We start from the raw sequence: 14,229 nt of genomic DNA on the forward strand, positions 1-14,229 counted from the left end.
TTAACCAGAAAGAAAATTATAATGTGTATAGTACTATCAAATTAAGGACACTGCACACATCGATGTCCATTGAACTGTGGAAACTGCAGGCTGTCACTGTGAGTCAGTTCATGCGGTGTTGCCACGTTCCACATACATCTTTACTCTGTTGAATAAAAATCTGTATAAAATCAGTTTCGCAATTTGAATTGACGATGATAATGGATTTTAAAAACAAATGCAAGGAGCTTCAAAACAAGACCAATGCTGTATTTGTAGGACTACCCAATACTAAGAAAAAGTTGTTTCACAAAGTTGATAAGAACATTTTTTTTACCAAATTTTAAAATCTGAAAATTAAGAATTATGTTTAAATTTTTCCGTCTGCACCATATTAAAATTTCATCATAATCAGATCATCCATTTTTTATTTATAGAATTTCAAAGAGAGCGATCATTTGCACAACTCCAAGAAACAGGCACTTTTTTTGTTCTCACCACAATAATAAATCGAAGCCATACTTGATAAAGAAATTGGTTACCATAGATTGACGCTGAATTGAAGTAGATAAATTTTGATGTAACTCGTTTTTATGTAGGTCTACTGGTTAATTTTTAATTGGAGTCAAAACTCGATTATCCACAATTTTTAATCTGATAGATCAGTAATTCTTGCACGTTGTATCACAGCAGCTTTGGTAATTAGAAAATATTGCTTGAATATTACTTTTTTTTTCTCATTCAGTCACCTACAACTTTACTTATCTAAGATTAATATATAATGCTTAAATTATATGTACCTCACTTAAAATACAGCACATTTTATTCTGAATGCAGAGATTCATTTTCATAATTTTTTATTCTTTTCATTTTGGTGTATATATTTAAGGTCAGAGTTTAACAAAAGTAATTTTTATGCATAATTATACATTGTGGGTGGCTGCTCAACCATGGAACCCAATTTGTTTTAATTCCCGATGTACAGTCATGGTGCTCGCTGGACAATCAGTAGCACTGCAAAACTCGTGGGTGATGTTTTCACTCAATGACTGGCATTTTTGCAAACCACTGTCTTCAATGCATGACAGTCTTTTTGTTTCGTTACATATGGCCTACCCGTTCATGTTTTTGTTGTGGTTGTACCTTCATGTGTCCACTTCCCAATCATGTCACTAACAGTTGACTTGAGCACATTGAGAAGGGCTGAAATGTATAATTGATTTCCTGCTTATGTGGCAACCGATATAGACCATGTTCAAAGTCACTGAGCACCTTTGACTGACCCATTCTGTTCGTACTGCTTCTCACTGAACAATGCATAGCTTCATGCTCCTTTTATACTTGTTGGTCAGATCATAGCGACCTCTAGACGTCAGTTTACTAGGTAGAGATAGTGTCCGGATACTTTTTATCAGATAGTATAGTGCAAGGATACTAAGGATTATCCAAATTACTTATTCGTAGGACAGTCTGGAAGCAGAGTAAAGGAAATTTGAAGCAAACTTTAATGACGGGAAGTAGAACAGCTATGGTGTGTACTGCTTCATGCCTATTTTTGCCTTCATTGATTTATTTGCATTAAGTTCTCACTTATCTGTACCCATAGAGATAGAACATTCCTTCTCAGATGTTGCTAACATTGTTTCCTTAGTTTATTGTTTTGATCATAGTCTCCCTGTTGTTTGCTTTCGTAGAGGAAAAGGTCTAAATATGGGCGAAGGTTTAAATATGGGTTTTGGAGTTATCAGCACTGGCGGGTGCTGCAGCCTGGTGGAGGCTATGGGAACTGGTTATCTGTCAAGGACAAAAGTTCTCTTGCCAATTCGCAAGAGAAAGTGGTGGTTAGTTTTGTCCTTGGACACTGTTATAGATTTGCGACCTCCGAAAACTTTTTGCAGGTATGTTTTAACTCAACGTTTTCTGAATTCTCATCTGCTTTGTATAGGTTATGATATTAGCGGTACATAAAACAAATGTGGGCTTTTATCATGCCATGGTTTGTTTGTGAAATATGTACTACAGAGTGCGAAAATAAATTGAAGAAGAAAATGGCATGATGGTCTAAATATGGGCTATGGCATAAGGTAATATTAGTAATACTTCAACAAAGAACTAAAAAAATGTTTATTTTTGTTTTAGAATGCCCAGGACAAAGCCATGCTACGAAAGGAAGGGAAAACGAAAGACATGGAATCAAGATGATATGGCGAGTGCCATAGCAGACGTAAGATCAAAGAAAATGACTTGTGATAAAGCAGCCATTGTTCATAAAGTTCCTCGTTCTACGTTGCAAAGACTTAGCAAGAATAATTCATTGACGCCAGCAGAAGCATCAAAAATAAAGTTAGGAAGAAAGACAATCTTAGGGGAAGAACTGGAGAAGTTGCTTGTGGCATATTTGCTGTTCACGGAACAAAGATTTTTTGGTTTTACAATTGGCGATCTGAAGAGAATTGCCTATCAAGTTGCAGAAAAGAACAACATACCCCATCCTTTCCGGTCAGCTGAGGCAGGAAGAACATGGGCAGATCTCTTTCTTCGTCGTCACAGCGATGTCTTGTCTATGCGAAAACAGTGTGCCACCCCATTCTCCAGAGCTGTAGGATTTAACAAAGAAAACGTCCAGAAATTTTTTCAACTTCTTGATGAAGCTTACGAAAGGTTCAAATTCCTTCCCGACAGAATTTTTAATGTCGACGAGACAGGTCTCACGATAGTGCAAAGTAAAGTACCTTACGTCATCGGAAGGAGAGGAAAGAGGCAAATCGCTGCACTCACATCAGCAGAAAGGGGAGCTACAGTCACAATCATTGCATGCATGAGTGCTAGTGGAGTTTTCGTCCCCCCAACAATCGTGTTTCCAAGGAAGAACATGTCCGAACAGCTCATGCGAGGTGCTCCACCAGGATCTATTGGTTTCGCACATCCATCTGGGTGGATTCAAGCCAACATTTTTACGAAATGGCTTAACCATTTCATTGAAAAAGTAGTCCCTACAGCAGACTCCCCCGTGCTCCTTATTTTGGATGGACACTACACCCATGTTAGGAATATGGAAGTCATTGACATTGCCAGAGCTAACCACATAACCATAATTTCCCTGCCTCCGCACTCAACGCACCTACTTCAACCACTAGATAAAACTTTCATGGGACCCTTGAAGGTGTTCTATAGCGAGGAAGTGCGGATGTGGATACGTCACAATCAGAAACCTGTCACTCCCTACAACATGATGGAGATTTTTGGAAAAGCTTATTTGAAGGTCCAAACCTGTGAAATTGCAGTAAATGGATTTAGAACAACAGGAATCTACCCTCTGAATAAAAATATCTTCTCCGAGGCGGACTTCATTGAAGCTCAAAGGGAATCTGACAAGATGTGCTCCTCAGCTGAGATGTCACCCGATGCAATCCCTGGACCAAGTGGATCAACCCAGCGAGGCCGAACATTGCCAGAAGGCTGGCTAGATTCTGTGCCACATTACATGCAGGATGAGACCAATCATCAAGAAATGTCAAGAGATCTGATTAGCCCATTCGATATCTCGCCTGTTCCATCAATCACAAAGAAAGCGAGTAATCGAGGTCCGAAGGTTGCAGTGGCTTCTGTTGTTACGGGAACTCCCTACAAGGCTGCTCTTTCTGCATCGATGGAGAGGTCGGCAAGTAAACCACAAAAGGGAAAGAGGAACTTGGATTTTGGAGAAGGGAAACGAAAGTCATTGGTAGAAGACCAAGAAAAGAAGAAAGCAAAACAAATCCTCTGCAAACAGGGTTCATCAAACCTTGCAGCACAAAAGACGAAACTCAAGGAAGATGCGGACAGCAGCCATTCGAATGAATATGAAGAAGAGCCCGTCACTAGGATGCAGTTGATTGAAAGTGACGAAAGTGATATTGAAGTTCCTTTCGGAGAAATACAGCCACAAGATAATGATGCTGAGTGCATGTTTTGCGGCGAAAAATTTTCTGAAGACCGTCCCAATGAATTGTGGGTGATGTGTCAATCCTGTTCTTTGTGGGCACACAACAAGTGTGCAGGGGCGGACAAAGATCTGTATATTTGCGATTTCTGCAAATGATAGACTGACACTGTCATCTACATAGAACATTTTTCACCTTGCTACATGAAGAATGAATATATTTCATTGTTTACTTTTGAACTTTTATGTTATTTCAATTGTTCGTCCTGGTGGAGGCAGATAGTGGTTCGGATCCCACTTTAAACTGTAGGTCCAGTCCCAATTAGCCTTACTGTGCATAAAGTGGACTTAAAACGCAAAATCAAATCAATTGTTCGTCCATGTTGAGATCACATTTTAAACAAATATTTGGATGTTTTTCTTAATTTCGATTTTTTTCCAATTCTTCGTGATTTTCAAAACAGCAGATTATTCATAAATGTGAATTTTATGTTTTAGCCATAAATGACTGTTTTTTTAAAAAAAAAATTTAATTGCTTTCTGTGATATTGCCAATAGTAGCCCATTTGAAATACATCATTTTCCATTTATTGGAAATTTCCTTTATTTCTTTAAATGGAGACCTTCTATACTTTTAGCATGCTATTACATTTAAGTATACATTTCATAGATATGTATTTTAAAGGCAGGTGCTTGATATATTAATTTTTTTCCTCCAAAAATAGCATAAAAAGGGGGGCCCATATTTAGATCTTTTCCTCTACTATTTGTAACAGGTCAGATCTCCCCGAACAGATAGTGTATGTGCATGCATATTTGTAAGTGTATTGCATATGCACACACCCGCAAACATATCAGTCATAGTCATGTTGTTGTGTCCACATTGTCAGTCTTTGTTATCTGATATAGTGTCAATACAGTGAAGTGGATCCTCTTATTATCTGTAGGTCACTCCCAACTAACATATTACATGAAAGTGAGTTTGGGGGAAAATTTGGATTTTGTTCTTAATATGTTACTGCTATTGCTCCTGATATTAGATCACATCACATGTCCACAACCCCATCATGCTCAAGTAACATGTGTTACTTTTGTTTTGTAACTTGTTTAATGACTGCACATACCTCGTCCTTTGTCTGTGAAGTTTTTCTTGTCTGTACTACTAAATTCCTTCTCCCTTTACTCATTGAAAAGTCTTTTGAAAAGAATGGGTCAAGTAGTTTTAGGTATAATGAATTATAATTGTGAAGTTTGTCATACATTTTCAATTTGAAATTTGTAAGCACTCCAATATGTTTCCAGGTACTTGTTCAAAATTCATGGAATGGGAAGTGGAATTAACAAAGGATATGTAGATATTGATAAACAGTTACATCGAGAACATTCTTCAGATATTAAACATTTGTTGCATGAATGTAATCTAGAAGAAATCACATCATGTACACCACAAATTTCAGAAGAATCTGCAATACATGGTCATGGAATGATTGATTGTGAATCTATCTCAAAATTTAACAGTAATGAAGGAGAGCCTTCTAGCCCTGAGCCCCATAGAAAATCTTTGTATTGCAATGAATGCAAGAGGACATTGTATCGTAGACGTGACTTCGTCAATCATATGAGATTCCATGCTAGTGATAGGTCATTTTTATGTTCAAATTCAACAAAACGTTTACGAAGAAGAATGCTCTTCAATCACATTTAAGAGTTCACAGTAGGCCTGAGGCATTTGTATGTCCAACATGAAACAAATCGTTTGTGCAGAAAGGTCATCTGAAAATTCATACAAGAATTCACAGTAGAGAAAAGCCCTTTGTACGTCCTAGGTGCAACAAATCATTTACAACAAAAAGTCAGCTTAAAGAGCATATCACAATTCACACTGGAGAAAAGCCATTTGTATGTGCAACATGCAACAAAGTATTTGCAAGGAAAGGTCAACTTAAAGATCATACATGGATTCACACTGGAGAAAAGTATTTTGTATGTGCAACATGCAACAAAGCATTTATAAGGAAAGACTACCTTAGAAAGCATTCCAGGATTCACAGAACATAGGGTTACCAGACATTCCCTTTTTCCCCGGACATGTCCTACATTTTAGCCTTATGTCAGGCATCTGGGAGGAATTTGGCAAAAAACATAAATGTCGTACATTTTGAATCACGTTTAAGCTTCTGGATCCATTTCAAGTTATGTTAATTGCTGAATATTTGTTTACGATTTCAGGTCATAATGCAAATGTTCAGAGAGTTTTTCATTAATATCAACACAATGAACTCATAGAGTCTGTATAAGGTTTGGTAGTGGTTCAGTATAATTTCAGAGTTTGACTGGTCGGAATTTCTTAAGTATATTTAGACAAAACTTGAAATTTAGAGAAAAGAAGTGTGTCTGAGAATTAAGATCGAAAACACGTGTAGTATGAAGTGTATTGTTTAGTTTGGATTACAAGTTTGGGAATTTTGTATTTAAGAAGTCATTAAAATCATAATTATTTTTGTATTGAAATGTGTCAATTTTCATTATGTGCTAACATGTTCTAGAGTCGTTTTCACGTTCAGAAGACACAACGGGGCTTATGGAGAAACCGCACAGTGTTGCCAATACAGCGCTAGCTCATGTCGCCGGGAAATGATGACCTTCCTTCACAATGAAGGTATTACATATTTTGTATATATAAAATGATAATTATATGTAATTATTAATATTAATATTATACTGTGAACGTTACAGTTACCCTTTTTACTATGATCCATTGCGATCACTACACACGCGAGTGTAATGCACGAATATGACACTTCAGAAATCACTTACAAAAGTAAAAATCACTGAGAGCTCACATAACTGAAAACACTTTTTCGGGAGAGGGAAAAAGTCTAAACAGACCAAAGTAGATCTCTCACTCAAGTAAGGGGAACCTGGCACATGGGTTAAATTCAAGTTGCAACCCAAACAAACAAATGAGTTATGACCCACGTGAACTGATAAGACGTGAATGACTCAAGCAAGGCATGTCATATTTCTATCTTGAAGCCCCATATTTTGTCACGTGTTGGAAAGCCTTTCAAAGGTTAATATGGTATCTATGAATTTATGTGTACGTTGGAAACTGAAAGGTGATCTTCATTTCAGTATTAATGTCGACAGTAATGTAAACGAAAACAACGTGTATTTGCGACAGCACTAATGTTGCTCACAACAGCAGCATTGGAAATAATTGTCAATTATTAAATTTAAGTAATTTCAATTCTATTATAACAAACTGCATGAAGTTCATATTTTTACTGAATGGAAATAAAATAACAACTCGAAAACTTGGTGGTGATAGCCGGAATGCTGCGGTGAGTCGGCTCAAGATGGCCAGACAACTTCCCCTTACTTCGCGCGCGGTTCGGGTTAAAAAGAAACTCCAAATGCATGGAAGTAATATTTCTGGGAACCTTTGAGTGGTTATAAAAAATAATTTCATTATTTTCTCCACAACTTTGTCGCTGGAAGTTTTTACTTGGAATTACAGAACAAAAAATGGCCAGTGACGACATTTTCTACTGCCCGAATATAAAAAATCTCCACATACTTTATTTGAATATTTTTTAATGCGAATATGCTTTAAAGTATTGATAAATTCTGAGTACCACCATCACCTATGACAATTAAAAAACAGTGTCAATTTTTTTCATAATGAAAGCTTCAATTTTACGGCATGTTTCAACGTTAGGAATTGAAACAATGTAAAAATTGTTTTCACGGAAAATTTGCATTTTTAATTTATCTAAAATTATGTAAGCAAGTTACCAGTTTTTTGTGTTCACCATCGTATTCTCTACAAAATTTCCTGCAAAACTGCAGGTACCGATTTTACTTAAGCTAAATTTGTAAATCCAGAAATTTCACAACAGCGCGCTCGTATTTCCCATAAGAAAAGCATTGCCCATAAGAGCCCATTGTGTCTTCTGAACGTGAAAACGACTGTAGTAGTGTTTATTATTTACTGTGAATGATTTGTGTCCTACATTTTGACTTAAAGTCAGCATGTCCTCCTTTTTCATCATAGTGATCTGGTAACCTAACAATACAGATAAAACATTTGTATCCGCAACATGCAGAAAAGTTTTTATTGATCGATTGATTTGGTATTTAAGTCCACTTTATGCACAGTAAGGCCAATCGGGACTGGACCTACAATTTAAAGTGGAATCCGAACCACTATGTGCCTCCCGGGTATGAACCCAGGACCTCTTGGTTACAAGATGGCGATGCTACTACAACTGCACCTTCGGGGAGACCGTCTGAAGCCTGCTTAACTTTTGAACAAAAACCTTACTTGAAAAATGAAAATGATTTGAGACAACACAAAATTTCAGTTATGGCCAACTTCAAGTAAACATTCAAACTCCTCATCAGATTTTCGAACTACAGAACTCTGATACAAATTAATGGATGCATTTAAGGATAAGGAGCCTGAGTGTGTCATTGGTTACAGGTCAAAGTGCACGCAGTTGAATGATATCATGCACACTCTCAACACATGCCAACCTCCGTTGTGTAGTGGTAATGCTTCTACGCCTGGGAGCTGGCCCCCATGGCGGAGTGGCTAGCACATCCCGCTACAACTCCAGGGGTCCCAGGTTCGAATCCCAGCCTGGGCATGGGTGTTTGTGAGTGTCCCTTCATCAATTTCATCATGTCCTCACTCATCATCCTGATTAGCCAACAGTGACAGAAAAGTGACACTAAATAATATAATTCAATCAATCAATCAAACTCAACACATGAGCTGTAGTGAAGAAGTTTGAACAGTATACTTGGGAGATGGAATTTGAAATGTAGACTGATTCAGTGGCACCTGAGCAACCTGCTGACTTTCATTGTCACAAAACAAGGATTTAAATCAAATATAAAAAAATTGAGCCATGTTTACTATTAGCTTCTTTTACTCCTAAAGAATATAGGTGACTGACTAAGTTAAGTAATCAGTACACAATAAAAACTTGAAATTTCTTGTCTCCCACAGGCATCATGAGCAGGAAAAAAAATGTAAATATGGAAAATGCCATATGTACAGATATCTGGTATTTTGCCTGAACACAAAATTAAGATTAAGGAACTCCTGAAATGAAGAATTGCAATCTTGTAATAATCGACTCATACCTGTGACCACATGTTCTTGCATCGTCACTGTATGCCAGAAATACATTAGGTCTAATTATTAACCATTTTTTACTATAGTGAATTTTCAACAGATATGCGAATGCAGTCTTGCAAGAGTACCAAGTTCTGTTTGTTTTCCATCAGTTTACAGCTGGTATAATCCTAGGTATGTTTTCTTTCCACTGGAGAATTTGTTTCCAAGTTTTGAATAATGGCTGATGTCTGCTTATTGTCATGCTCAGTTTTCATTATTTTATAATATGTATATATGCGTATGGATGAGTTTTTCAAAATATGGCACCAAGTGAAAAGATTTGAATTTTCCTAAGTGTTGTTGGAAAAGATCAAATACATCTACGTCAGTGGTAGCCAAATTTTTTAAAGCGGAAGCCAAATACACTGAACTTTAGATGGATGATTTTGTGCCAAACATAGTGCATGTTGATTGTTCATCTATCTGATATTTTATCACTTTTTGAGTGAGGGTGTAGAGCTTATTTACTGAAATCCCCTATAAGGGTTTTGAATGACAATCAACTGTACCTGGTTGTTTAAAATTCCATAATATATAAGTGTCTATTTCGGAGAATCAAATCAAAGTAGAAAACTGCACATCTCATTTTGAGGATGATACAGTAGTACACATTGTTTGGTCAAATATGCATTTAATAAATACACTTAAACGAGTTACGAACTTTTTTCCATGAGACTTGTGAAGGTTCTATTTAATTTGATGGGCTCCTGCCACTATCTACTTGGGAACTCGTTGCTTCACTGCTGGGCAGGCTTCCAGTTCCAGTCTTTTGCCTGCATGCTGGTAGGAGTGCTGGTGTAGCCAGTTCATCTGCTACATTTGCTGTGCATACTGGGTTTCAGTTGCTGCAGTTTCAGGAGCCAAATGATGCTCGTGAGCGCTGTCAATGTTTAGTTCATGTGGAAACTGCACAATTCCATACGTCTCTTTGATTTTGGTGTCAATGTGTGCGAGATATGCCTGACTGGGTTGTTTGTTGAACTTGAGGTGCTTTGCTAGACCAGTAGTTGACTGGGATATTTTAGTATCTCACAAGTGCTGTTGTAAATGTTCATTGATACCTGCATGACTTGTTCTGAAAAGTTAGATAATTTTGTTTTTATGAAATTGTAGACATCCTGAGTGTCAGATAAATGCAATGGTGCTGGTTATGAAATGAAGGGACAGAATGATGTCTCCATATCAACATTTTTCCATGACAATGATATAACAAAAACATATGAGAGGAAAGGATGTAACTAAACCATCTTGCAATACAATGTGTCAGTTGGAGGGGTCGATAAAAAAAAAATAAGAATACAGCTGTATTGGTTGGAAAGGAAGAGATGTAGAAAATAGTACTTGAAGCTCTCTTTAGTCATTTATTGAATGTGTCAATCCACAATGTCACCTGGCATTGATTTAATATCAGCTGAGTTAATTAAATATGGTGGAAATTCGTTAATATGTCAAATTCATAAATTAATTTGTTTAATATGGAATAAAGAAGAAATCCCTCAACAGTGGAAAGAATCCATAATTGTTCCTGTGTTTAAAAAATGTGATAAAATGAACTGCAATAATTACCGTGGAATTTCTCTACTCTCAACAACATATAAAATATTATCTAACATTCTTTTAACAAGACTAACCCCATATGCTAATGAAATTATAGGTGATTATCAGTGTGGATTTAAACGTATCAACTACAGATCAAATTTTTTACATTAGACAGACACTTGAAAAAAAGTGGGAATATAATCAAAATGTCCATCAGCTATTCATTGATTTCAAAAAAGCATATGATTCGGTCAAAAGAGATAAATTATATAATATATTAGTCGAGTTTGGAATACCTAAGAAGCTTGTTAGTATGATAAAAGTATGCACCAGTGAAACAAAGTAAAATTCGTGTGGGTATTAATGTGTCTGGCAAATTTACAATTCATGATGGGTTAAGACAAGGAGATGCATCTCCATTGCTCTTTAATTTTGCCTTAGAATATGCTGTTAGGAAGGTAAGAGAAACTAAAGGAGGACTAAAATTAAATGGTGTGACTCAGTTGTTAGCATATGCAGATGATGTAGACTTATTAGGGGATGATATAAATACAATTAAGAATAATGCTAAAATATTTTTCAAAACTGCTAAAGAGATAGGTTTGGAAGTTAACAAAGAGAAAACTAAATATATGCTTACAGGCTGAAACCAAGTGTTAGGTAATAATCAAAATCTAATTATTGATAACTAGTTTGAACCAGTTTCCAAATTCAAATACTTAGGAGTAATACTAACAAATGAAAATGATATTAAAGAGGAAATAAAAAGTAGGCTTAATTCAGGAAATGCATGTTACTTCTCTCTTCATAAACATTTGTCTTCTCATTTAATATCTAAGAAACTAAAAGTTAAAATATACAAAACAGTAATTTTGCCTGTAGTATTATATGGGTGTGAAACTTGGTCCCTTACATTGAAAGAAGAACATAAACTGAGAGTATTTGAAAATAAAATCCTTAGGAAAATATTTGGACCTAAAAGGGATGAGGAGACAGGTGAGTGGAGAAGGTTACATAATTTAGAACTGCATAATTTGTATTCATGTCCAGATATTATTAGAATAATTAAATCAAGATGACTTAGGTGGGCAGGCCATGTGGCACGAATGGGGTAGGAGAGAGGAGTTTACAGGATTCTTGTTGGGAAACCTGATGGTAAGAGACCTATAGGAAGGCCAAGACGAAGATAGAGGATAACGTTGAGATGGACCTAAAGGAAATCTGTAGGGATGGAAAAGAGTATATAGATCTTGCTCAGGATAGGGATAGATGGAAGGCCTGTGTTGCTGCAGCCATGAACCTTCGGGTTTAAGAAGGCTAGAGAGTTAGTTAGCTAGTTAGTCAATCCACAATGTATATTTAATATATTCTACAAAAGCACAAAGACTTTCTCTCGCGTACAGAGTATGTTCCAAAAAGAATGACCCAATTTCAAATAATTATATTCAATAATCAAACTGTCTTACAGGTACCCAACAAATTACAAAGTAGTATTAAGTATGTCCTCGAGTTTCACTCACTGTATTATAAATGCCGTATGTACCCTCCACCTGCTGCACTGATGACATCAAGACGATAGCTGGATTCCTTCCAAACACGTCACTGTGTCTGACTATATCTTCTTCCATAGAATTTACTGCAGCCCTGATTCTGTCCTTGAGCTCATCCAAGTCAATAGGTAAAGGTGGAGCAAAAATACATTGTTTTACGTATCCCCACAAGAAAAAGTCACAGGGTGTAATGTCTTGCTGACAAAAACACCTTCTGTTGCATAGATGCCATCATGTGAACGACTACGGTTAGCATCTATTATTCTACTATTATATGCTACTAGTGGTATCTAGCGGCAGTCATTTCAAACTTTACACCACAGTAGTTGAAGTAGTGCAAGTTTTATTCACTGTCGGTGCATGGTTACACAGATATAAGGTTTTACTATCTTTTTTAAACACACTGTAGACTGGACTCTTCAAATGCTCTGCTTCTTACACACAGATCTCAAATTCCTACTCCTCCGTCACGTGGACAACCGCTTAAAAATCCACCACCTACAAGACTAAATGGTAGGCACTTCATTGAGAAACTGCCTCCAACAAGAAAGAAAGCAAAACCACAAAGAAGATGTGCTGTTTGTATGATCCAAAGGAACAAGAGAAAAGAAACAATATACTGGTGCCCTGATTGTAAAGTCGGCTTGTGCTTTGAATACTGTTTCAAACTGTACCACACAAAGCTCAAATTGTAAATTTTCGACAATGATTCTTCCCTGCAGATATATATAGTAATTGTTCAAGTTAAGTGTTATATCAAGTGTTAGTTTTCGTGATTATCTTTAAGTGTTAATGTGATAAAAACTGTATTAAGACAGAAAATGTTAGTTACTTTCAAACAATATAGTGATGTGAACAACATTCATCTAGAATGCATGAAAAATGCATAAATCACAAAAATTCACACCAACCAAGATAGTGGAAACTGTGGGTGAGTAACAGAAAATTTTATTTAAATGTATTCTCTCATTTTAAAAGTATAGAAATTTGTTTGATATAACCAGAAAACACTGAAGCTGAGTAATTTAAATACCACTTGAGGTTTTGTCAGGCGGGAGATTTAAATCCTGGCCAGAGGGGTTATATAGGCTTTTAAAATATCAAAAACATGAATAAGGCAACGTAAATAATACCCAGGTTTTCCTGATTTAACATAAATAAAAAAAAAGCTTTCTATAATTCATGATTCAGTTCTGTAGGAGAAACATGTAAGAAATAAGAATTTTAAGATCGCCCTGTGTATGCACTGATTTATTGACCCAGTACCCAAGTAATTTTAAAAAAATAATTATAGTCATCATATTTTTCAACATAAGTAGAATAATATTTTAACAGTAAAATATTTGGCCATGTAATTTAAGAAATTTATCTGTGAAAGTCTGTAATTCTGTTTTAATTTGAGTTGTGGTGGTGAAATGTATCCAATTGAACTCTCTTAGACCTTTTACGATGTAAATTCTACTAGAGACTGGATATAAAATTTGGTTTCTTCCATCACATACAAAGACTGTTCAGAGAGAAAGCAAACTTTTACAAAATTGAGAAAATTGTAATATTCACCAGCTATTTTGATCTGTACTTCATAGTACTTCCCTCCACTGTGCACACACCGCTCCCAGCATTCTTCCAGTCCTGGAATGGCCTGTAGGACCCGTATCAAATTTTCCTTGATTTCTTTCATTGTCTGGAATATGTGACCTTTGAGAGTTGATTTTAACTTAGGAAGGAGGATGAAGTCTGCTGGTGCCAAATCAGGGGAGTATGCCAGTTGTGTGCCAAAAACTCCTGGAAAATGATTGATGAATGAGCACGTTCATTATCGTGATAGACCATCCAGGACTTGCATCTGCAGGTTTGTCCATGAAAATCATGTGACAAGCCTATACTGATGTTCAGTTCACGTATTGTGAGACAACGGTTTGCACATATGACTTCCTACACCCTTTTCATGTGCTTCATGTCGGTCGAGGTGGATGGGCATCCAGATTTGCGTCATACTCAATGGAGGTTCGACGTGATCTGAAATGTCCGTACCATTCATAACTCTATGT

The 14,229-nt window shown here is 36.3% G+C and overlaps 2 protein-coding genes across 4 annotated transcripts in view; one reads left to right on the forward strand and one right to left on the reverse strand.

Annotated features, from left to right (window-relative positions):
• The window catches only part of LOC145989830 (uncharacterized), a 45,045-nt gene extending 40,661 nt beyond the window's left edge, over positions 1-4,384 (forward strand). For both annotated transcript variants that reach the window (XM_083125226.1, XM_083125227.1), the window contains exon 4: positions 2,119-4,384. In XM_083125226.1, the coding sequence (XP_082981352.1) occupies positions 2,119-4,060 (1,942 nt within the window). In that variant the 3' untranslated portion in view covers positions 4,061-4,384. The remainder of the gene's footprint in view (positions 1-2,118) is intronic.
• Positions 1-14,229, reverse strand: part of LOC145989829 (uncharacterized) — a 105,857-nt gene that overhangs the window by 76,014 nt on the left and 15,614 nt on the right. The gene's annotated exons all lie outside the window — the stretch shown is intronic.

This window comes from Lepisma saccharinum, chromosome 7 (assembly GCF_977018435.1).
Source record: "Lepisma saccharinum chromosome 7, izLepSacc3.1, whole genome shotgun sequence".
Taxonomy (NCBI): domain Eukaryota; kingdom Metazoa; phylum Arthropoda; class Insecta; order Zygentoma; family Lepismatidae; genus Lepisma; species Lepisma saccharinum.